General features: G+C 36.3%; 2 protein-coding genes across 4 annotated transcripts; both read right to left on the bottom strand.

Annotated features, from left to right (window-relative positions):
* Window positions 1-1,323: 1,323 nt before the first annotated feature.
* Window positions 1,324-22,611, bottom strand: LOC121981271 (putative MO25-like protein At5g47540). 3 transcript variants are annotated; one of them, XM_042533711.1, is made up of 12 exons: window positions 22,303-22,435; window positions 21,347-21,420; window positions 14,307-14,468; window positions 14,026-14,144; window positions 13,012-13,086; window positions 8,372-8,465; window positions 7,958-8,017; window positions 6,999-7,067; window positions 5,863-5,961; window positions 2,142-2,186; window positions 1,954-2,056; window positions 1,324-1,813 (listed from the first exon to the last, which is right to left on the bottom strand). In XM_042533711.1, exons 3-12 carry the CDS (start codon window positions 14,466-14,468, stop codon window positions 1,734-1,736), a joined length of 906 nt encoding a protein of 301 aa, XP_042389645.1. In that variant the 5' UTR covers window positions 21,347-21,420; window positions 22,303-22,435; the 3' UTR covers window positions 1,324-1,733. The 3 variants fall into 3 exon arrangements, with proteins under 3 accessions (XP_042389645.1, XP_042389643.1, XP_042389644.1); XM_042533709.1 differs by lacking the exon at window positions 21,347-21,420 and having other exon boundaries at window positions 22,303-22,611; XM_042533710.1 differs by lacking the exons at window positions 21,347-21,420; window positions 22,303-22,435 and adding an exon at window positions 21,823-22,291.
* A 659-nt stretch (window positions 22,612-23,270) lies between these two features.
* Window positions 23,271-23,718, bottom strand: LOC121983081 (cysteine proteinase inhibitor 1-like). Its single transcript, XM_042536060.1, has one exon. It carries the CDS (start codon window positions 23,713-23,715, stop codon window positions 23,323-23,325), a length of 393 nt encoding a protein of 130 aa, XP_042391994.1. The 5' UTR covers window positions 23,716-23,718; the 3' UTR covers window positions 23,271-23,322.
* Window positions 23,719-26,404: the final 2,686 nt, after the last annotated feature.

Below are 26,404 nucleotides of genomic sequence, written 5' to 3'. Positions count from 1 at the left end.
TCCGACTTTAACCAGCCGGATAGTCTTGTTCCGCAACTGACGCTCTTTCTGGTCAAGGTTAAGGAGTCAACTAAGCATCTCAACGACGGGATTGAATACCCGGAAAGAATCAGACTTCACGTCGCCCAACCTGAACAAATAGGAGGAGTGGGCCACAGGTCGCACGACAGAAGAACACTCAACATAAAGATGCACACTCCTTGTGAAATAGGAAGATGAAGATGAACTTTTTTGTAGTAGTAGTTACCAAGAGCCATCAACAATCAGCTCATTGGTAAGGCGAGAGCTTCAAGCCCGATTGAAGGTGGCACACCCCCCCCCCCCCCCCAAAACAAGCACCACTCGACGAGGGGGGGACGGGGAAAGCTAGAGACCCATTCCCTTCGAGCCTTCTTTGGGGGTGTTCGGTGCACCTCATCTTATCATTTCATCATTGCTCATTCCCGTGAAGTGTTTGGCCTTTCCTTCTCCACACCCCCGATAGGTCGCGCGCAATGTATCAGCTTTTCTTTTTTGTTTTTTTATTTTTTTCTAATATAATTATTTTTAACTCTCAATATATATTCCTATCCGATGATAAAGTTTCCCAATTAGATTATAAGATTCAGGTGTCCCAATTGAATTAAAATATTCAATTAAAAGAAAAATAAAAAATAAAAAAATTAAACATTTACAGTATATAATAATAATATGTTTATGAGGTATAGTAATATATTTAGAATTTATATTCAAAGAAATATTGATTTAAAAAAAATATGGTAAGATATTAACTTTTTTTTAAAAAAAATTAATATATTTTTTTTTAATTCGGTATCCTTAGAATTTAGACTTCCTAATTAAATTATAATTTTTAAATTAAAAAATTTTAAGATTTTATCTTTAAAATCTATACTTTTCAATTTTCAATTGGATTATAATATTTAATTAAAACATAAAAAAAATTAAAAAAAATTAGACCTAGTAATGTTACAAAGACATAGTAATATATTTATGATTTATATTTCAAAAAATATTAATTTTTAAAACAAATAAAAAAATAAAAGAAAACAGACTGATGTCCTGTGCGTGCAGTCTATATATTTTGACTTAAAACAAGAAAAAATCTAAAATTTTAAGTCAGTTTGATTTTTTTTTTTCCCAGAGTAAATACGTATTAATTTTTAACTCATTCCCAAGCAAGGTTAATAAAAGCTAGACATGCTAATGAAATCAGAAGAACAAGACCAATGGGTCAAATTAGACAAACCAATCAAATAGGACAAGTCCAACTGGTACGGTCAACATGATACATCAATCGCATCAAACTAAACAAATTATACAAACTTGTCAAATAAAATGCTTTTATAATTATAAAAAATATTCCATATCTATTTTTATAAAAATAGCATGCTTATGAATTAAACACAGACGCTCAATTTATGTACATTCAAAGTCAATCTGAACTTTGTTTGCGTCTGTAATATAACAAGCAGAAATCTGAAATAATACGCATAATCACTTCCATTTACTCTAAATTGACTCAAGAACACATGATTACATAAAAGACTGCAATCATGAGGTCAAATAGCAAGTCCCATTCTCCCATATCTGATATTTATTGGTCAAAAATGATATTAATGACATCTTTGTCCACCTTAATAAAATGCATAGAGGTCAGCGTCTCCTGTCCATACCCCTATATAGATGGTCTGTGCAAATGATATAGGAGACTGGTCATGGTGTGATCACAAATTTCATTCAGATGAGTTCTCCTTCTTCAGAGCTTGTATCTCTCTGACAACTTGATCTTTGTCTGCTTCAAATTGCTCATTCTCTATGGACAAATAGAGATCAATTGAGGTTGAGTCTTTGGGTCCAACAAAAAGTGGGGAAAAACATTCTGGTAATACTTCTTGTATGTGTTAAAGTTAGACATGAAAAACTTGAGCTATGCAAAGTAGGTAAAGGCTTTACCTTTGTCTAACTTGAAGTCCCTAAAAAACCGAAGAAGTTTATCCTTGTTAGTGAATAATATGCTTGTAATCTCAGGTGGCTTGTTTTGGTTAGCAGCAAATAACTAAATTTTAAACAAATACATAGTGAATATTTGGGAACTCACTGAATACGGCATGCAAAAATGAACAGAAAGAACACGATTGTACCTTGAATACATGGAAAGCCTCTATTTGGATATTCTTACTTGATTCCTGGATTGGAAAATTGATTAGTACAGATGAAGTTTCAGCATATAGAGCACAAATATATATACGATTTGCTGTTTAGTGTATTTTTACAATTACAAACAATCTGAAAGAGAAGCCATTAACTCCTCAACATAGGTTTGGTCTTGATTTAAAACCACCCCAATAGAAACGGAATAGATTGTTACGGGAATGAAAGAATTAAGATGAATGCTTAGAGCAACATCAACCAAGTATGGTATATCCACGATAGAATTTCATACAAACATTAGCATTTAAATGCAGAAGAAAAAGGGCACCCAGCTAATAGCACAAAAGCTAAGGAGTAAGAATGTTACACACAGCTATAAAGCTTGAACCGAGCTATTAGGTTCATTGTCAGGGACTGATAAATATGATGTCAAGAATGGCGATTTATCTAGATTACCTTGTGTCATACTTGTCCTTGCTTTGGTTGTAGGTGATATTTGTGCATTTAGATTATTTAGGAACTTAAAAGTGCTGCATGTTCTAGGATTTTTTTAGAGCATGCAGTGTTGAGGAATTGACTTTTCACACCGTCATGAAAAAAGGGGATCTAGAATCTGCTTGAGTCAAGCAATATATAGACTTGGATCTGGACTGATCCTTATTCATATTTAAAATTGGTATTTCAGATTGAATAAGTAGCCAGACAAGGTAAGCAAGAATCAGGATAAAATATTGATGATAACCCAAATAACGTAATAACAACAATAAGTTAGCCAAAGACCTCGCCCTTTTGTGATACAGTTGGAGCCATCAAGTGCAGCTCATTGGTTGAACCAATATTCCCACAAAAGAGGATTGCTTTAATTATATTTTGATTGGTGTGTGTGTGTGTGTGTGTGTGAATTATAAGGGGAGGCCAGAAACAAACATAGTATTGTCCTCTGTGTTTTCAAGCTAGCTACACAGACAAGGTCATTTTCAGTCTGTTGTCATCTTCATTCAGTTTCCAATCCCATTCCATCTTAAGCTTTACACCTAAACAAATTCAATCAAATTGCAATAAGTTCAAATAAGTTCACACGTAAAATAAGTTCACACATGGCAAAGACAAGCGAAGCCAAAAGACAAAAATACAGGCCATGATCATTAACAAACAATTACAGCAACCACCATTGCCACAGGGAATGGGACATAGCAATCAATTAAGTTTACACGTTTGTTAGATACTGAAACACTGAAATTCAAAAAGATTAAGAACAAAAACTGTATAAATCAGCATCAATGTTTGATAATATCTCAATATCTATTTTTAAATCCTTGCTTATACAACTACTATATAAAATTCTCCATAGTACATTTTAGAACATTAGAATTTTCAATAAGGAATTACATTTGAGAACCTTCATATCTGAGACCAACAAAAGTAAAATAGTAATATATATGGTTCTGTTAAAGAGAAAACCATATGTTAGACACCACGGAGTTATTGACTTCTATAGAGAAGGATATACAGCATAATTACAATAATACCCCTAGTTATTATGTTACAATATTTTAACACTCCCCTTCAAGCTGGAGAACATATGTACTCAACTTGTTACATATGTAGTCAATTCAAGAAATTCGCAGTGATTTAGTGAATATATCTGCTAGTTGATCATGTGAGTTGACAAAACTAGTAGATATTTCTCCTGATATGACTTTCTCTCTAACAAAGTGACAGTTAACTTCAATATGCTTTGTCCTCTCATGAAAAACTGGATTCAAGGCAATATGCATGGTAGTCTAGTTGTCACATATAAGTGACATTTGTGTAACCTCCCCAAACCTAAGTTCCTGAAGCAACCGTTTTAGCCATATAAGCTCTTGACTAGTTATGGTCATAGCCCGATACTTTGCCTCTGCACTGGATCTTGCCACAACATTCTGCTTTTTTCTTTTCCAAAAAACAAGGTTACCTCTGACAAATATACAAAACCCAGAAGTGGACCTTTTATCAGTGGGAGATCCTGCCAATCTGCATCAGAGTACCCTATGACTCGAGTATGTCCTTTGTCTACATACAAAAGACTCTTTCCTGATGCGCTTCTGATATATCGAATAATGCGAGTCACAGCATCCCAATGTTCTTTGCATGGAGATTTGAGAAACTGACTTCCTACACTTACCGCATATGAGATATACGGACGAGTAACAGTAAGGTAGCTTAATTTCCCTATTAATCGCCTATACCGTTCAGGATCTAGAAGAGGCTCCCCCTGATTAGGCAAGAGCTTAACATTAGGATCCATAGGGCTGTCGACTGTCTTTGAGTTTAACATTCCTGTTTCTTCCAGAATATCTATTGCATACTTTCTTTGGGATATGACGATCCCCTATTTAGACTGTTACTTCTATCCCCAATAAATATTTGAGTTTGTCGAGGTCCTTTGTCTGGAAATGTTTAAAAAGATGTTGTTGAGCTTGTGTCCAGACAACTTTGCAAGTTTTGTGAGTACAGAAGACATTCTGAAGAGATGGATGGATGGTGGCTTGGATAATACAACACAATTGAGCGTCAACCTTCTTCCATGGAGGACGATCGGCGACTTGAACATCTTCGGTTTGAGTGAGATGTGTCTCATAACCCTGCCCAACAAGCCAAAGCTCAATATGAGATGCCCAAGAGACATAATTCTTACCATCCAATTGCTCGGAAGAGAGGGGTGCAGTGATATGGTTGATAAAAATTGAGATATCTGGCTTTGGGACACCGGATGTAGCCATTCATTAGTTTGGAAGGAGCGGCACCAGCAGCACGAATAAGGCAGGACGGAAGTCGCACAGACGAGGGAGGGCACACTACACTGTGGCAGCAGCAACTGCTGCTCGCGATACGCCGGCTTGAAAGAGGGCAGCAGCCCGACTCTTTGGCGACGTCGCAACTCCCCGATGACGATCCACACCAGCCTTTGTAAACCCCTTTCGGGATGGGTAGGGATGGCAAAGGCGATGCAGAGTCGGTGTCGGGCAGAGGAAGGCGTTGCGGTGTTCCACTACGGATCTATAAGCTTGATCATAGAGTCGTGCAAATCAACGCACCTGAAGGCGATGGAGGTGGCGAGGAAAGCAGGGGCGCTGCTCTCCTATGACCCCAAGCTCCGACTGCCTCTGTGGCCCTCGGCGAAGTATGCGCAGCGTCAGAAATGAAGATCTGGACGTGCTCGCGACGTCAGGGTAGGTACGGCAAGAGATGTTGAAGGCAAGGTAGTGCGCCAGGCGTTGACGATGAGGAGCAATGGTAGAGGTCTAGGTCACGAACAAAAAGCGAGCTCAGGTGCTCGATTCGCCTGGTATCCGCCGCCAAGAGAGTGAAGGAGGCGGCCAGCGTCGGTAAGGAGATGGGTTTAAAGAGAGGTGGAGCCGCCGGCGAGCGAAGGAGATGCGCTTTCGCCAGAGAGCGAGGATCGCGAGGTGCAGGCGCCGGTGCGAGGGAGACGCGAAGATGGGAGGCGGTGGAGGTAGAATCGGGGAAAATTAGAGTAATAGGAAGTTAGGGTTTTCTTTTAACTTGGCTCTAATACCATGTTAAAAGAAAGTCATGTGTTAGACACCATGGAGTTATTGACTTATATAGAGAAGAATATACAACATAATTACAATAATATCCTTAGTTATTATGTTACAATATTCTAACAGTTTCCATTTTTAGTAAAGAAGAAAGCATACGTACCCTCAGAAGATTCATTAGAATCATAAGATTGTCCTTTGAGCTAACATAGCGGACCATAACAGCAGAATTTGACCTGTCTAACAACATGTCTCCCAAAATCTGAAAACCAAATTAGTAGATACATAAAAGATACTTTTGGCACTAACTAATATATAATTGGATTGGATACATCATTTCTACTTTAGCAAATAAATTAGGAGTCAAGATATCAAATGATTATGCCAGTAAGAACAACAATGGAGAATTTGGTTCACAGGTTAGTCTTTTTCCCTATCAATTCCCATAGAATAAGTATTCCTTTTTATTACCAAAATAAACTTGGAATACCAATTCCCACAGAGTCATTACTTCCTAATCATCCCTCATAGTTATTTTCTACTCAATTTCTAGGGAATACATATTCCTACTCTATTCCATCCTCCAACAAAATTTATTTGCTATATTTAGCTCTCCAAGAAATATACATATTTGAACGAGTGGGGATAGAGCGGACCAAGCAAGTGAGGTGGGTAGGATAAGCCTAACGAGCCTCACAGGACAAGTCACTCAGACAAATTGAGTAAGCCTCGTGTCCCGAGCAGATCAGCAGGGCCAATGTACCATTTAGGCTGAACCAATCACTGGACCAAGAAAGTCAGGTGAGTTGGGCAATGTCTTAAAAACAAGAGAAGCAATGCCAGGTCAGTACCTTCCCCTCGCCATGCTTCTTAAAGAAAGAAAGAAAGAAAGAAAGACAAGTCATGCAAATCTGTTGGGCCTAGCAGATCAGTCTCGCCATGCAAACTGGGCAGGTAGGACAGATTGGGCTTGCTAACTGGCCAAACAAGCCAGGTTGACAGGGAGGGCCAAACAAGTTACAAAAGAAGGATACAGCAAGCTTGACCAAGTGACTTGTTTATATTTGGAGGGATATTTTATGATTGTCGAAACTTATTCCTCATCCATTAATCATAGCATTCCTAGGAATGAAAATGGTCTACTTGTTCTATTCAACAAACCAAACAAAGAAACAAATATTCCTATTCTATTCCCCATATCCCTAAGAATGACTATGTTATCCCTATCAATTCCAATCCATGAATCAAACATAGCATAATTATGTTGTCTAAAAGATAATGAATTCCAACACGCAATACCTTGATAGCTTGCCTTCTTGTGACATAATTAGGGGATGACAGCAACCTTGAATTGAATTCTGTAAAAAACTGTCCAGGTAGTTGGAAAAATTAGAAACCTCCAACAATCAAAGTGCATCATTTAGATTTCAACAACTAAAGCTTCAAGATCTTATGACTATGATTATTTGCTTTTAGTATAAGATTCATTATTAGAAGAATGTAGTCAACAGAAGTTATGATTACAACCTAGCTAGGATCCGAATATAGTTTATCGCTAAGCTGTTAATGTGGATCCTAGTAATTGATACTGAGGCACAAGTTTAAGCCAAACATTTGGTGACACGCGTCAAAGCTGTTTTTTTTTTTTGTTTTTTTTTAAAAAAAAAACACTGCAGTTAGCCCATGCAGAGAATCTGTGATGTTTTAGCACAAAGTCAGCCCTATCTGACATTTTGTTCCTAAACCTATTGATCTAGATAAGATGTACATATAGAATTTCTATAGATAGATTATGATAAATTCACAGGATGATAAACCTTAAAAAACTTGTTTCAAGAGACCCTTTAGGTATAATTATTTAGATTATTAACAATAGATTATAGTCAAGCTGATATCTACTTCAAATGACAACATATCAAAGTCAATTTGCAGATGGCAACAATAAAGTAAATGATGGTTATATATAATTTAAGTTCATAGAAGTGTAAAAATAGATTTCCAGAGATAAGAAGTGATTGAAAAATCTAATCAACTATAAAGTACCTAAAACTTACTTGCCCAAGCACCAAGTAAATTGACCAAATGAGAAATCATTGAAGGAAGACAAGGGTAGCCAATATGTATTGTGATCAATGTGCTTGTTCACAAGAATGACCAAGAAATTAGGCCCAATAAAATAACCTCAGTTTCCTAGATTGTTAGAACTTAGAACAATATAAAGTTGCAGCAGGTAGCACATGAAAACAGTAATTACTTACCCAATCATAATTCTTGGATAAAAATTCGGCTACAGTTGATTTATGCCGTGTTAAAAGTTCCTGAATTGCAGTTATGAATTAGCTTTGGATCTTGACTCTTTGGTACATAACAAATCAATGTAGAATAAGAATAGCTTAATTTAAGTAACTCATTAGTGTACAATAAGAACGGCTAAATTTTTTTTGAATAATATGTGAAAATTCAGTAACTTATTCTTACTAACTGTTGTGGGATTGCGCTACTTATATTAAGAAGGCTGTACATTTTATTTATACAAAGTAATAGAATTTTTAAGAATAAAGGTTCAGATTTAAAGCACTTTGTCTGCAATACAAAGAGGAAACACTGAATAACCAGTAAACTAAAATAGCATTTAAATGGAATAAAATAGTTGCTTAAAAGCACAGGTTGACCTTAAAAGTGATAGTGACATCTGATGCAATGTCAAAATTTGGAATTTCAATATAATCAAAGAATTTCTGCATGTGTTCAGACTCAAGAATATACCTGCAAATGGATCGATAACAAAATTTATACACTTTCAAATAATTATACAGATTTGAATAAACCTTCAATGTCAAATCAACAGATCAGAAGCATGCATATGACTTAAAAGTCATATGATGGACAGAATCAACATAGCATCAGAAAAAATGGTGTATATCATTCTTATCGATTTAAAAAATACTGTCGTGAGAAATTATTCTGGTTAATCCTTAAGTATACTCCTCTACCAAATATATATGTATTACTTTTATTGTGATTTTGCATTTGCACTTGTAAAAGTTGTATATTTAGAACTAGTATCTACATATTTACACTTAAGACCCTACACTTACTCAAAGATAATGAAAAAAACTCAACTTGTAGAAATGTATGTGTGACCTCTCAAGGACTTATATATTTACACTTAAGGCCCTACACTTATTCAAAGATAACGAAAAAACCCAACTTGTAGAAATGTATGCAATGACCTCTCAAGGACTTTAATTTGCCAACCTATTGCTGGAGTTTTAAACAAAGTGATGATCGCCTTGTATTGCATCTTTTCCCATGCAAAAGTGATGAACAATCACTGTATATGTAGTCCCTCATCAAACAATCACATGAGGCAAAGTGCATAAGCTTGATTGTCAGAAAACAATTTTATTATTAGATTCACTAGATCATGACCGACCTCAGTAACAAAGACAAGCTCACATACGGTGACTCGATGAGAGAATTGTTCTATATTTTGGTTTTCACTTGACCTCCCCACACCATTTTTTTTTCTTTTCTCAAGATATCAAATTTTGCTTAAGAGAACGCAATAAAGCAATGTGAATTGCCTATCCATGGGCATCCTTGCCCAATCGACATCCATATGACATCAAGGTTCAAAGTATCGTTCCATATTGTAGTTTTAATATATGGCTAAAATGGGAAGGTTTCAGTACTAAGTCATCCCAACACTCGACATCCTTAAAAATATGCCTAGAGAAATTTAATCTTTTTTAATCTAATAATATTTTTCCACTAGGCTTATTACCTCCAAATAAAAGCTTATGCAATTAGATAAAATTTTAGTGCAATGAGTTAAAAAAATATAACTATCTCAACTAACAACCACACCTTATTAATACCACAAAGAGTATTGTGCATCTTGCGGGAGCATCAATTTTTTTACATGTAAGTGAGATCCACCCAATAATTTTCCAATACCCTATTATAACACTACTATCATGATTTATGATATTAAAGCATGCTTCTCTACATATCCGTCAATATTTAACCAACAAAGATCGACTTAAATTAGCACAACTAAAACTAACGTATAGGTACATTTGGATATAGACAGCCCCAAAGCTCTCATGTGATGTAATAGAAGTTATATCATTGGAAGTTGGACTTGATCTATTGCAACTAGAAATAAAGCACATATAGGTACATAATTGGGATACAAATAGTTCTCCAAAGCTTTGATGTGATGAATCACCGTATAATTCATTAATACAATAGGAGAAGGCTAAGAATATAATGAACCTTTGATCAGCATCAATCTCAAGTACTCTTTTTAAGTATCCCAATAGTCATGAGCTTGATTTTTTGTTGCCTATATTCCAAATCTATTAACAATGGTGCTTAATGAATCTAGTGTTACGGCCATTATCCTATATATCATTTATGTAATCCTATTCAGATGTCCATAGTAAAGGTGGTTTAGGTGTTGGAGTTGAAGAAATATATCACCAATACATGGTGTCCGTTGTCAACACCTCTGTCATTAGTTGAATTGCTATCAACATCAGTATCATGCTTCTTGTCAGATTATAATAATAAAAGGTATTAAAGTTTCTTCACTATTATCAAGTTTTTTGCTCATTGATTACATTAGGAGGATTATTCTTAATCACGACTTTGCACTTTTTTGTGTGAGCTAGTTTTTGTAAAATTAATTTCTTTCTATGTGCTAGCTAGCTAGTATAGGAGTTTTATATTTCCTTTTGTCTGTGACCATTGATCGTGCTCAATGTTCAAATGTTTGCAAATATCTAAGTAGAGATCTAGATAATATAAATTTTCACTTGAAAGATGCATCGTCATCTTCATCATAAGCAAATCCTTTGGATTACATATCTTCAATTTACTAAGTAAAAAAATTTGAGAGGTAATGGTGGATATCCCTCATCATCAAGTAATAAACTTTAGCTTTGATATCACTCAATTAATTCATCATTGAGTTATCCTCATTTGGACAAAGCCAATATGAAAGGATCTACATCTTTTAATCTTTGTTCTCTCTTCTCTTTGATTATCACTCACAATACGTATGTATAGTGAACATAGACAATCTTCTCCAAAGGCAATAAAGGAGATGATTTCTCACGTTTATATGAATGAACGAGAAAGTGAATTAATTTTTCTCGTAGCAACTTGCAAGCATTAAATGTGAAATCTGCACTATAATCCATTTAAAATCCTCCATATTATACCTGCCATTCAATTGTAACTTTTAAGATAAAGTAATGTACAAATCTACAATAGTCTTTTAGAATAGTGTACCACATTCGTAAATATTTATATTCACTTTGCATCATATTTATATTTGCAATACACCATAAAAAAATGTCCAAAGGTATTGAATGTCCCTTGAAATAATAGACGCCTCAATAGCAAATTCTCTATTTGGCTCGAGTCTTGATATTACTTCTTTAAAAGCCACAAGATCTCACCATTAGTAGATAAGTCATATCAATATTGCTATGTTGGATTAAGACAATAACGTATAAAATAGTGAAAGAGCATATATCATTTCATCGTCTCCTTGTTTCAAAATAAGTGATAAACATTGCCTATTATACCTTTGTTCATGTGGACAAAAATGTATAAGGATTATAGTGCCATTGTGGCTCCACTCGCAATTCCAGTGTACAAAGAAGTTTCCCATTTATTTAAAGTGAATATAGTTTTAATCCAACTTTTTCAGTGGTGGCTCCAAGTCATAGGATCTCCCATTAACTTTCCTCATTAATTCATTAACGAAGTGATGGTTGCTAGGAATTTAGTTAATGATCAACCCTTTTTCACAATCTTCTGCAGAAGTATGAGTTTGTCACCATCATTAGATAAATAAGTCTGTTGCACATGATATCCAAAACAATATTGGATGTTCTATCTCCATAGCTCTCCAATGTTTTTGAAGTTAGTGTTGTTGTTGCTAACAATTGTGTTTTACATCTATTTCTCGCATTACACTATCCATTAAACTTTGTGTATAATTAGTATTGCAATATTCTACAATTACAACAATAAATTTGTAGATATTACCTTTAGGTTGTATTAATGAAGAAACTTGATTTACATCTACACTGATCTTGTCTAGCTATCACGCATCAATATAACCCTACACAGCTCAATTGTTTCTTGTGCAACATCCATGGTTTGATCTCTCCTATTTGTTTATACCAACCAACAAATTTCAAATGAAATTGCAGGTGAGATACCAAGCTAGATTTTTTTTGATGTTAGACACCATAGTGACCATACTATAAAGAATATATTATTTGATAGATTAAGTGGAATTTGACTGAAGTGAAAAGCCCAATGTGCTTTATGTCAGATGGATTTCTTCGTCTCCTTTGTATAGGTATATCTATTGTAGTTTGTTTAGTAGCCTAGTCTAAGATCATCAACAATAATGTCTATAGTATGTCTTAGAGTCACCCCCACGAGCTGGCATGGTTGGTTCATGCAAAAGTGTTGCTGCCCATAGGTCTGAGATCGATTCCCAGCGGGTGCGGGATGCCCCGCTAGTTACCTCAACCCCTCCTTGCATGCGCTGTTATTGCTGGGTAAAGCCTTCCGTGATTTACTTTCCTTCCAGACGGTGGGAGGCCATCCTAGAGGGGCGCCGAGGTGATAGTTTCACCTTTTGCTGCCTATAGTATGTCTTAGAGTCATGGAAGGAAAGATATCAATGCAACCTCATGATGAGGTCCCTTGAACAATTGTACTCTTGCCCAACATTCATATAACACTTGAGCCACTTCCAATAGCATCAATCATGACACAACTATGGCACATTCATTAGTCATACTGATCAGCATTGTGTTTTGGTAATTAACTAGGATGGTATGATTCAACCATGCCACCAATAATATAAGATTTCAAACCATATTGTAAACCTTAATTATCTTTTTCTCCCAACAATTCTTCAAGTGGAGGAGCATTGAATTTACCTAAAAGGTCAGTTGATTCTCAAAAGAAATCCTATCCCGTAACTGATTCCCTGATCCAAGTTAATTTGTGGCAGAACAGAAACTAACTCTTTTATTAATTTGGTGTTAGATTATTAGAAATATATCAAGACCCTTACCAAGAGGCCAAGAGCAAAGAGCAATCTATCAAGGAAAAATAAAGCAGCCACTATCAATCCACATGAAGACAACAAGAAGCTTTCCTTACACTGTCGATGTCATAATCTTGAACACTAATATAGACATAGATAATGGCAGCCACAGATACATTATTAAAAGAGAGACAAAATTCCTTCTCATTGAAAATCAGAAAGTACCTAGCTACACTTTGATGTCGAATACATTCTCTTAGCATAGCCCCATAATGCAACGCAATGTCCATGTTTTCATAACTGCAGATGAGAATTATCCAATTAACCTATGAAACTTTGCTGTATACAAAAATAATAAATACAATATTAGCAAAGTCCTAAGTTTGATATGGCCAAAGTCAAAGTTGTCATAATTCACATAGCATAGTTGATGTAACATTAATGAACAACTAAAACTAAGAAATCTTGAACCGTGAGTGTGTAGTTCAATGAAAGTGACGATATATGAACACGCTCATTGCTACCATCATCTTTTAATGAGCTGAATATGGCCTACCAATTTAATAAATGGGTAGTCCAAATTTAAAAATATTTTTCAAATCATTCTTTGTTGTGTTCAGAATGAGCTTCAAGGTTTATACATAAAGTAGTTGAAATTAGTAACAGGACATCATTTGTAAATCACAAATCCCAGCCATACATAAGAATATATACAAAAAAAATTACTAATCATGATTACAATTATCAACTAGTACATAAGAATATAGTTAATTAATAACAGCTTCTGTGACATACAACATTTGGTTATTTGAAGATTAGACTCAATGATATCAATTAGACAACTTCTTAACCAGTTAATTGTTGATGATCTTGTTGTTTTGTTTTTCTTTACTTGAAGAAATCAATGGGACAGACCAAGTATTATACTTCAATATGAGTCAGCATCCAAAATGGAATCACCACAATTGAACTCTGGCCTTAACAATCACTTTAAAGCAGTATACATGTATATTAAAGGTTACTACTAAATCTTCTTCATTTACACAAATATAAAAACACTAATATGCTATCAGTGTGATCAACCAAATTCCTAGAGGGACAATAAAATACTAAAACAGAAATTCGCTTGAACATGTCGACTGTATTTTAGAAAAGAGAAATTACAACAAAAGCAATCAATTGAACATCCACAGAATGGTTTTTTATTTTTTTGGCAATCGCAATAAATCAAAATCTCACCCAGAAATTAAAATGTCCAAAAGATCTTTGTTGGCTTCCAAATAATCAGAAGCAATTAACCTTGATTGAACCTGTTGCCTTTGCAAATTTGCCACAACTTGAGTAGCATCTTTTTTGGCCTTTAAAATGACATGAACCAAATTTTAGCTTCAAATCAGTAAATAACTCTTAATCAAGAAGATTGGAAAAAATCATAGATATGTATGAAACCTTTAAAAAAAACTCAAATCTATGGAAATATTAATCATTCTGAAAATAGGAACATTTAAGTAGCAAATTACTTCTAAGTTCAATTTTGGAAGACAAATTATTAATAGTCGCAAGGTGTTCTGTCGGAAGAACTCTTGAGTCAACTTTGTACAAGCTTCAACAACTGGCTCTGATTCACTATTACCATAGAGAACAAATTTCAACTCCCGTATATTTTTACATAATTCTAACATCTGCAGAACAATAAATCACAGATTAGCTTGCAAAAGGTAGAATGCTAGACTGAATGTTTGATGAAATGACAAGTAAATTATTTGAAAAGATCAACATGATCCATGTAGCACCATGTTTTACATATGCATTAAAAGTCATGGACTGTAGATAAATATATTAAAATGCATAGCAATAGTGTTAGAAAGCGTTGAAAATAAAATCAATCAGTCAAGATATTGGCATGATCTTAAGAATATTCAAGTTGAACAAATATGTAGCTTTTAGGAAAGTTAATTAATTGTAATTAGCTATTTCCTTTTTTAGTTCCTTTGTATATCTTTAAATAATGGGCATGTAAACTGATTTGAAATAGAATAAAAAGATGCAACAATCTTTTTGGTATCAAAGCCACTTTTCGTCTTTTTTTTTAAACCTTAGCAGTTGATTTCTTTTCTTTCTTTCACTATGTCTAAAATTCTCAATTCCTCTCCTATTGTGACTTCTGAAACCAAGAATTCCTATGTTGAATCTCATCATGTTCAAATCACCACAATTCGACTCAATGAAGATAATTTTTTAAGGTAGTCTCAATCAGTTAGGATGTACATCCAAGAGGGGAAAAATTGGATATCTCACTAGTGAAACCTGCAAAAACAGGTCCAGCCTTTGCAACATGGGATGCAGAGAATTCCATGATAATGGTTTGGTTGGTCAATTCTATGGAGGAAGACATTAGTGCCAACTACATGTGCTACCCCACTACCAAAGAGCTTTGGGATAATATTTGTCAGATGTATTCTGATCTTGGCAGCCAGTCACAAGTTTATGAGTTGCTGTTGCATTTTGGAGAGATTCGACAAGGGGGAGATAGTGTGACGAGATACTTTAATATCCTGAAAGGCCTATGGCAGGACTTGGATCGTTTATTGATGATTATGAATGGAAAAGTACTGACAATTACATTTATCATCGAAAGATGGTGGAGAAGAACAAGATTTATAAATTTTTGGCAGGATTGAATGTTGAATTTGATGAAGTAAGGGTAGAATAATTGGAAGACAACCCCTTCCATCCATTGGAGAGGTATTTTCTAAAATACGGTGAGGAAAGTCGCCGAAATGTCATGCTGGGCAAAAAGGGGACTGTGGATCCCTTGAAAGCTCAGCATTGACTATTGTTGATGCTAACGCTGCTCGATCAAACAGTAGTCAGTGGAAAATTGAAGGAAAACCTCGAGTTTAGTGTGATTACACCATAAAAAACCAACCCATACTCAAGATACTTGTGGGAAACTTCATGGAAAACTAATAAATTTGAAGGGCAGCAAACCTGGTGACAAAAATAGCTCTGGGACTCCTTTAGAAAATGAAGTCGAGGCCAGTTTCTTCACCAAAGAGTAGGTGGATCAACTCTAGAAGCTACTTAAATATAATCCACCACTGGTATTCCTAGTGGTTCTCTTGCACAATCAGGTAATACTTCCAAAACCCTATCCAGCACCATCAATTCCACACCTTAGATCATTGACATTAGATCATATGACAAATCTGTCCCATTTATTTGAATCTTATTTTCCTTCTTCTGGCCATAGAAAAGTTAGAATTGCATATGGGAGTTTTTCACCTATTACAGGGGCATGTTCAGTCAAAATTTTAGAAAAAATTGAACTGAATTCCGTCCTTCATGTTCCTAAACTTTCTTGCAATCTTTTATCTGTTAGTAAGTTGTCGAAAGATTCTAATTGTCGTGTCGTATTCTTTGACTCCCACCGTGAATGATGATTGGCCGTGCTAGGATGTTAGGAGGCCTCTTCTATTTTGATGACAACTCTTCGTGCAATGAACAAGCTCATGGCTTAAGTGGTAGTTCTAATTCTACTTCTGTTTGTTTAAAAATTATGCTCTGGCATCATAGACTAGGGCATCCTAGTTTTCCGTATTTAAAACATTTGTTTCCTAATTTATTTAAGAAGTTGGATTGCAATTCCTTGAATTGTGATGTTTGTCATCTATCAAAAAGTCATCGAGTTTCATATAAGTCAAGGCCTTATCGTGCATCAAGACCATTTTATTTGATTCATAGTGATGTTTGGGGTCCATCTAAAAATTACTACTTCAACTGGAAAAAACATGGTTTGTCACTTTTATTGGCGAGCATACTCAACTTTGTTGGATTTATTTGATGAGTGAAAAATCTAAAGTTGAAAAATTATTCAAAGATTTCCACACTATAGTTGAAAATCAATTTCAAACCAAAATAAGCATTCTTCGAATTGATAATGTGTACTGAATACTTTAACGAATGTCTGGGGACCTTTTTAAAAGGGAAAGGCATTGAACACCAATCCACTTGTCGTATTACTCCTCAACAAAATAGACTAGATGAAAGAAAAAACTGACATTTACTTGAAGTTGCCCGAGCAATAATGTTTTCTATTCATGTTCCAAAGTATCTTTGGGGGGATGCAGTTCTAATAGCAAGTTATCTAATTAATAGGATGTCAACACGTATCTTAAATTATATTATAGCTCTGCAGAGTGTGAAAAATATCATTTCTGATTTGCCATTAAAGGTATTTAGTTGTACTGTTTTTGTCCATATACCAAATCACTTGCATTCAAAGCTTGATCCTAGGGCAGAAAAGTGCATTTTTCTTGATTATGCTCCTAATAAAAAAGATACAAATGTTTGAATCCCAATACAAAAAAAAAATAGTTAGGATGGATGACATTTTTTTTGGGAAAAAAATAAAAAACCCTTCTTTAAACAAAATGATCTTCCGGGGAAGATAGAAAAGAGTGAAGATCAATTTTGGCACTCATATGTACCTATGCCGAATGTGTTTTTTCCATAATTCAACCAAAATTCTGAAATAAACCAAGAGACACAAGTTTTAACTAATGAAAATAAAGAAACCCCTAGTTTATTGGTGTCAAATGTAGAGAATTTACAGACGGGGGAGAAATACTATCAAAGATTCCTAATCTTTTTGCCTAAGTTTTGTGTTTTTAGTAGGAAACGTTTTCGTCAAAAGGGTGAGGATCATACAACTATCCCTAAAAAGTTTATCATCACTTCCGGAGTCAGGTCAATTGGACACTCAAAATTCTATAAGTAATTCTCTATTCTAGCAACCATGCTTCACAATAATATACCTATTGCCATTAGGAAAGGTGTTCGAACCTGTACTAGTCATCCTATTGTCAAATATTTGTTGTATCATAAGCTTTCCAACAATTATAGGGCCTTTGTCTCAAATATTACTCACCTGTTTGGGCCAAGAAACATCCAAGAATCTCTGGATCACCCGAATTGGAAGTTAGCAGTACTAGAAGAGATGAATATTGTTTGGAGAAATGACACTTGGAAGGTTGTTGACTTACAGTGGGATGCAAATAGGTGTTTACCATTAAGTGACTCGTAGCTAAGGGATTTACACAGACACGAAACTTTTGCGCCAAGTTGTAAAAATAAATTCAATCCGAGTTCTTATCTCTCTGGCAGTACATTTTGATTGGTCTTAATTAAAGGTAAAGAATGCCTTCCTAAATGAAGACTTAGAAGAGGAAGTGTTCATGGAGTTGCCACCGGGATTCAAGGAAAAATATGGTAGAAATAAAGTATGTTGCTTAAAAAAATCTCTTTATGGACTTAAGCAGTCACCAAGATCTTAGTTTGAGCGATTTAGGAAGACTGTTAAAAGTCAAGGTTATTGCCAAAGTGAAGCGGATCACACCATGTTTTTCAGACGCTCTAAAGGAGGGACGATTACCATCCTGATCGTCTACATGGATGACATAATCTTAACGGGAGATGATCATATTGAACTTACAAGATTAAAAGAAGTGCTTGCCAATGAATTCAAGATCAAGGAACTAGAAGTATTGAAATACTTCCTTGGTATGGAGTTTGCATGATCCAAAGACGGTATATTTGTTACACAAAGGAAATATGTTCTGGACCTTCTCAAGGAAATAGGTATACTAGGTTGTAGGGCAGCTGAGACGCCCATGAAGTCTAATATTAAGTTCCAACGAGCCAAACCTGAACAAGTTTGTAGAAGAGATAAGTACGAACAACTAGTTGGGAGGTTTATCTACCGTTCGCATACTCGTCCTGATATAGCTTTTGCAGTTAGCGTTGTAAGTCAGTTTATGCACTCTTCAGGTCCAACACACTTCAATGCAGCTTATGGAATTTTAAGGTATTTGAAGGGAACTCCAGGAAAAGGTTTATTGTTTAGAAAACATGGGCATCTTCAAGTCGAAGCTTACACCGATGCAGATTGAGCTGGAAATGTCACTGATAGAAGATCAACTTCGGGCTATTGTACATTTGTTGGGGGTAATTTGGTTACATGGCGTAGCAAGAAGCAACATGTGGTGGCTAGAAGTAGTGTTGAGACTGAGTTTCGAGCTCTTGCTCTTGGTGTTTGTGAGACAATATGGATCAAGAGATTATTGGAAGAATTGGGAGTTTCATATTCATTGTCTATGAAAGTATACTGCGACAATAAAGCAATCATCTCCATTGCACACAATCCAATTCTTTATGACAGAACGAAGCATGTTGAGATTGACAAGCACTTCATCAAGGAAAAATTAGATAATGGTCTGATTTATATGCCCTACATTCCAACTACTGAACAAGTTGCAAATATACTCACTAAAGGATTGTCATCAAAACAATTCAAGTATTTGATTGACAAGCTGACTATGGAAGATATCTTCAAACCAGCTTGAGGGGAAGTGTTGGAAAGTGTTGAAAATAAAATCAATTAGTCATGATATTAGCATGGTCTTAGGAAGATTCAAGCCGTATAAATATATAGCTTTTAGGAAAGTTAATTAATTGTAATTAGCTATTTCCTTTTTTAATTCCTTTGTATATCTTTAAATACAGGGCATGTAAACTGATTTGAAATAGAATAAAAAGATACAAAAATCTTTTAATAGTTCTGGTGATTAATTGGTTTTCTATCTCATGTAATTGTCATTGACATCAGGCAAGTTAAGATATTAATACAGCACTAGTCCAAGATAATCTTGTCGTGATACATTGTAATTACTTTACCACATAGCATGTATATATGGTTTAAATTTCGTACCACGCTGAGCGAAACGAACGAAATTTATTGTTCCATCTGCCGGCCAACACCAGCACTGCGGTGACCTCTACGGGGTCAAGAGACTCCATGATTCAATATTTTTTCCTTTTAAAAAATATTATTATTATTACTATGTATTTTAATTTTTTTAATATTTAAATTAAAAAAAATATTTTAAATTAATTTATTTTATATTTAAAAAATACCAAAACTATATTCCCACGGCACGATACGGTACAGAAACTATATCGTTTGGATCATAAATCAAAATTCCGATATGACTCAAAATTTTAAACCATGTGTAAAAGCACATCAACTAAATGTAGCGATAGTGTCAACAACGTATCGAGGTAGTGTTGCTCGGCACCAATCAGGAGGAGGAGGAGGAGAGTCTAGACGAAGAAGAAGAAATGGAGGAATTCCACAGATGACATGGCAACTAAATCATACCTCACAGAACTCACAATGCCACTAGTCTTACAAAAGAAGGCGGAAGGTCCCACGGCTCTGGTGGCAGCTTCTATAACTGAGGAATACACTTGCTCTCCTCCTCATTTCAGCATCATGCTTCCCATTGTGACTCCGGTGGTGACTCACAAAACTAAGGAAGATGATCACAACTCTCCCTCGCCTCTATTAGTTGTGTTGATGTGTTCCATATGACAATGGATGTATGTTGTCCGACATATAATGAAATTTAAATGCTTGGCATCTACTAAAAATTTTGTTTTAACTGCATGACCAGTGGCAATAATGTTATCTTACTCAAAGCAATCAAATTATACCAGCCACTAACTTTAATTAACAAGAGGAAAAGCACCAACTATTAAGGTAAATGCCACTACAAAATTTATGATGTGGAACCATGGTTATAAACTAATATATTGCATTTTTTTGTTTGATAATAACATGAGAATTTTTTCCCCTAGACTGATAAAAAGCTTTAACATAATTGAAAATTGATAGCACTACTTAAAACTTGAACCTTATATAAGTATTGTATATCAAAAGAAAGAAGGCCAAACAAGGTAAATAAGACTTTCTAGTGTAGTTTAGATACCAAAGATAGAAATGATCATGCTTGCAAAAAGAACTCCACATAATCTCACAACTGGTTTGCATTGGCTAATAGTGTGATCCTCAAAAGGTCAAAAGTAAAAGATTGCAAAATTTCTGAATTTGAAATAGAAGACTTATAAAATTATAAGAAATAATGATAATAATAATAATAATGAAAGACCGATCTTTGCAACTCAGCTAAAGAAATTAATCACCATCATAAGTGTGTTAGTGGCAAATATTTGGGGCTGGCTTCATGGACACTATCCTCCCTTCATTGAACTCTACGCAAGACAATATACATCACCATTCCATATTTGTCTTTGGGGTTAGTTACATGGATCTTATCCCTCCAAGATCTAGTTAAAAATTCATGTCCATAGATTTATAAGATTTTTTAACATTGATTGTCTAGGTCTAATGCAACTTTCAACTTTGTTTGTTCAATCTAGGGATTGACATTGGCACTCTTCATGCAAGACTATAACACAAGTAATATTCAGATCAAATAAATCACTTTTTCTTACATTAGTTAGAGTTTTCTTAGATCAATCTCCACTCTTTACACTTCCAATACTAATAGACCCAATTCATCATAGTTGTAGAACATATTAGTCACCTTTGAACAATCCATGTCATCTCACTTCACTTTTTCTCATTCTATCATCTACTGTAATTATGTACAAATGCTTCTAGATAATAGTATTTTATATTTTTCTAATAACTTCATACATTAGTCTTAGCATTCTCTTTGTACTACATTGTCTGTTGTCAGTGTAACTATCCAACGCTAATCCAAAGGCCACCTGAAAGCAAAGATAATGAATGCCACAATGAGTTTATGGCATAAAAAAACAAATTTGCTTCGATAAAAATATCTCACTAGATATCATGCATCTCCAATGTGCAGTAAAATATTGAGTTCTCTATATAAAATCAACCTTTTGGTTATGTTGATATGAAGGAAAAGTGAGTTAGGCAGGGCTATTTGGTTCAACTGAAACAGGCATCAAGATGACAGTATACTTCAAACAAAAAACTTAAATCAGAATTGGCAGAGACAAAGACATACTTCAAGAACAAGCAGCATACCTATTCTGATCATAATTCACAATAGGTATATAACTGTCACAGGAGATAGCAAAGAGTTCTATAACTATTGCCCATCTATTCCAGGAAATCTAAATTTGCAGAATGTGCATACACACCACATGAGACCGGATAAGATACTGCATCTAACAGTACTCTGCAACATGGATCAAAGACACCTTGTGTGCTGCACCAAATGAGCAGCACTACCATTTTGCACGTGCCCAAACTTGAAATCTTGTAGAAATGGCAGCACCGAGACAGAGGTGGACAAGTAAATTCCAGCTTGTAACTAACTAAATGCCAATATAAGTGAACGATTGTCCAAAAGAAACATGATTGAATACTAGACTGAAATGGATTTGTGCTATCCGATATAACCAAGCGGCTCAACTGATTTACGCACTTTCAGTTAACCAACAAAAAGGACCATTACGTGGAATCCGACTTAAATTAGAATATCCTGAATTGAATGTTGATTTTTCGTATCGAGAACATATATCAAGTCTAATTGCTAGACGAAGGAAACGAAGTGCTCAAGTTCGAGTTCAGTACTGAGCAATAAGATAAAACAAGCCGATCCCCTTGGAACCGCTAACCTTCTCCTCACGCTTGGGGTCCCTGGAATTCGCGTTGAGGTCGATGTAAACGAGGAGTTCCCGTGTGTGCCGCACGATATCGGCCGGAGTCCGCGGCTTGGGCTTGAAGAGGCCCTTCATTGTGCGCCCCAGCGTCGATCGCCAGGCACCGCCACACCAGACCGAAGCAGGATTTTTCCGGTTAGGGTTCGCGTTCGAGAAGGGCGGAAAAGTCGAGATTTAAAAACCTGGGGCTCCGGTCGCGCGAGCTCGATCAGAATCGGGGCGCTACGATCAGCAGACGCCGAGAACGGCTTTTATGTTCGTCTCTCGATCAAAAAGAATAATAAAAAAAAGGAAAATGAAGAAAACGAGCGGTGGAGATTTATTCGTATTATTGAATTTTAGGACTTGAAATTGGATTTCTATCTTAATGAGACTAGCATCGCCTCCACCCACGTCGTACTCGTGTTTTAATTGGTTAAATTTGGTGGAGCCCGTGGAAAACCGGTATCTGTTGCGTTGGTGGAGAACGGAGGACTCGGTTTCCTGTCTTCATCTCCGGCAGAGTGAATGTGAAAGATAAGGAGCTACGGCTACGTATTTTTAACTCATTTCGTTTGCGTTTGCACCATTTTGCTAGTGATCTTGTCGGGAGGACAGCATTGACTTGAAAGAAAGCTCCGCCAGAAAATCTAGCCCGAGCAAAATAATGAAAGTCTCTGGAATTATTATATCATAGAGTATCTGTTTACTAGGGATTTTCTTTTCACTATGAATTCTTTTCCAGTCCATCTTTGGAAGATCCACAATTAAGAGTTATATATATCTTCATCGAAGAATCTTCCAATCATACAGGTTCTATGCAATTTTGATTTACACATTTATCAAAAACAAACAAAATCCAACTTGTATCATCTTGATTATTAATTATATTTTGAAACAAAATTGATTGAATTTAATTCCAAATAAAACTTCCTTTATTTATGATTCATCAATGGATCCATCTTCATCTTCTCCCCAGCCAAACAGTAGAAACATCTACGATTCAATATGCACGAAAGAAGTGAGCTGCCTGAAGTTGATCCACACCTTCTCCCACACCACGGCCTGGTAGTCTGCCGCCGAGCCGCCGGCGTCCCTGGCCCGCAGCACCAGGCGATAGTTGATCCCGGCCACCACCTGCGTCTCACCCCTCACCACATTGTCGAAGGTAAGCTCACCGTGCTCCCGCCTGTTATGCTCCTCCACGGCGAAATCGCCGAGCTCTCTGACGTGGGAATCCTCCACGTCCTTGATCGGCGCCCACCCGCCGATGCCGATCTTTCTCGAAGCCGACGTGACAGGGATCGGATGGGCAGTTGTTGGAACAGCAAGGAAGAGGAGGACCAAGAGAAGCGAGACTGGCCTCATTAGGGACATCATCGTGATCATGGCCGCCGGCGCCGCTCGACTTGGAGAGGATGAGGATGAGAAGGTGGAGTACGTTTATAGAGCGGAGGTTGGTGGTTTTTTGGCAGCGTGTGGCATGCGTGTCACAGGTGGAGAACGGCTGCAACTAACAGAAAGGTGGCAAGTGCTGAAAGCATCGTCGACTCTGACTCATGCGGTTTTGCTGAACGTGGTTGCCCTAAGGGATGGCAAATTTCACAGACTATCTGATATGAGAATATGACAATAGAAGTGTATCTATAGAAACTGTATGAGAATTTGGATATCATACATGATCTGGGGCTATGAAATAGGTTCCTTGTGGGGCTTTTTGGGGATTTCATTGTTTTTTCCCTTGTTAGGGATTTCCTTCGCAGAAGGAAAGCCTCAGGACGTCGCCAACGGCCCCGCGGACTAAGGTATGCACAAGGAAGGAGACATTACTTTACTCTACTGTACATTTTATTCATTCCTGTCGCTGGAGATTAACTTAAACATTGGAGTGGATTAGCTTGGGCACCCTCAGCCATCTTTCTAATTCTCTATTCTCCTTTTCTTGTCTTTTAGCAGGTTTGTAGGCACCGTTGGCTAGAGACTTCCTCCATGTGTTGACTTCCTTTTCTTGATTTCTTTTGAAGGTTCAATGATTTAGTCAAGCAGAAGCTAGCTCACTAAACTTGCTAGCATCACTGATGGTGCTACATTCCTCCTAGTTATAGTGGTTGGGTCAACATCAGCGACACCGCATCAAAGATCCAACCTTCATTGAGTTCAAATAGGATCAAATTTAACGTTATCTATGGGAAACGTAAGCCTGATCTGAGATGTGAAAATGAATGACGCCGCAAAACTCTCTATTCTCACCATGACCCCAGAGGATTTCGACAAACACATCGCCACCATAGTGCAAAAAGAAGATAGAATTTCTTAGATGTTATTTTCGTTCTAACATTGTCCTATAAGTTCATGAGTCTTTGTCCCCGTGAAATTCTTATTCTCCAAATCCTCAGTTGCCACAAGAGTTTGGTTTTCTATTATACTCTCTCACTGACTCCGTAGATATTTGAGAGTCGTGGAATCGAGCCTATTATTCACTTTTCAACTCCGTGGACATTGGAAAGTCGAGGGATCGAGATATTATCTTTAACGAGGATTGATATTCTACTTTCTCCCCCGACTCCACAGGTTTTGAGTAGTCGAGGGATTGAACTTATATATTCTTTCCCTAGTTTCGTAGGTATTTGGGAGTCGGTGTTGGATCGATGCACGTCGATGGGGTCATTTTCGTACATTTTTCTTTTTGTGTTTCATCGTGTTCTTTTTTATAAAGTTAGTTAGTAGCAACGGAAATAATAAATCAAACAATAAAAAAAACACGTGGGCTTTACTTGGTTCCCAACCCCCAAGGTCAGTACATCAAAGGCCTAATCATGGGAGTCACCCATCGATTCTCCTTTCCAGAAGCTTTCCGAAGGTGGAGAAATTTGTCTTACAGTTTGAAATTCAAGCACAAATAATAATAAATTAAATACAACTTGAAATAATCAAACCAAACAAAATATGACAGTCAATCCGGAAGTCCTAAGTGTAGCACACCCTTCTTGGAGCTTCCTCAGTCGCAGAGCTTCACAGCAAGTTCGTCTGAGTGTAAAGATGAAGAGTAGGATGAAAGAATTGATGTATTGAATATAGAGCCTTTGTCTCCCTTTATAGAGTTAGATCAAATCCGATCAACTCTTATCTAGATGAAACTATATCTGGATGAAATCTTATCTCTAGCCACATCATCTAGCTTATCCTCATCCTAATCTAAATCATAAAGATGATCTTTTGCCATATCATCTTCTATGTCAATATTTCTGACAACTCAACAATCTAAACTAAACCCAGTCGATCTACCGAACTATCAATTCGGTCTCCTAAATCGGTTTGGGTCAGGTTCACCCATTTACATTTGTCTACTCTCTATTTTGCTTGGAGTCCCTCTTCCAAGTCTACCACCTAAGGGTCAATCCCTTTGGATCAAGGCGCACTCCTATAAGTCTACCCGACCTACTAGACTTCATATTAAGACAGCATCCAAGACTTTATTATTTTTTAGGGTTACCTCCCCCTAGGATTTTCACTACCTAACTTTACTCACCAGAACTTTCATCACCTAAGGTTATCTTCCCCTAGGATTTTCACCACCTAGTTTCACTCACTAAGACTTCCGCTACCTAAGGTTACCTCCTCCTAGAATTTTCACGACCTAACTTCACTCACTAGGATTTCTACCACCTAAGGTTACCTCCCCCTAGGATTTCCACTGCCTTCACTCACTAAGACTTACCATTGCCTAACTAAGTTAAAACTTTTGCTAGTCATCTAGTCCTGACTAGACTTCTCTCTTCCAAATATTAAGTCCTATTTACATAAACATTTGCTCAAATTTACTAGACTTAGGTATATTGTCAAACATTAAAACTTTCGAGGCTGATTGCACCAACAGTCAGAAGATTAAGCTATTCATTCTCTCAGCAGGATTTTCTCCCCAACTTCGCGGTCACTTGGGAATCATGAGATTGAGCCTTATTACTATTCTCTCATTGACTCCATGGATATTCAAGAGTTGAGGGGTTGAGATATTATCTCCAGCAATCATCGATATTCTGCTCTCTCCCCGACTCTGCGGTTACTTGGGAGTTGCGAG

This window comes from Zingiber officinale, chromosome 5A (genome assembly GCF_018446385.1).
Source record: "Zingiber officinale cultivar Zhangliang chromosome 5A, Zo_v1.1, whole genome shotgun sequence".
NCBI classification, from domain to species: Eukaryota; Viridiplantae; Streptophyta; class Magnoliopsida; order Zingiberales; family Zingiberaceae; genus Zingiber; species Zingiber officinale.
This window is presented reverse-complemented; position numbering and strand designations above follow the sequence as displayed.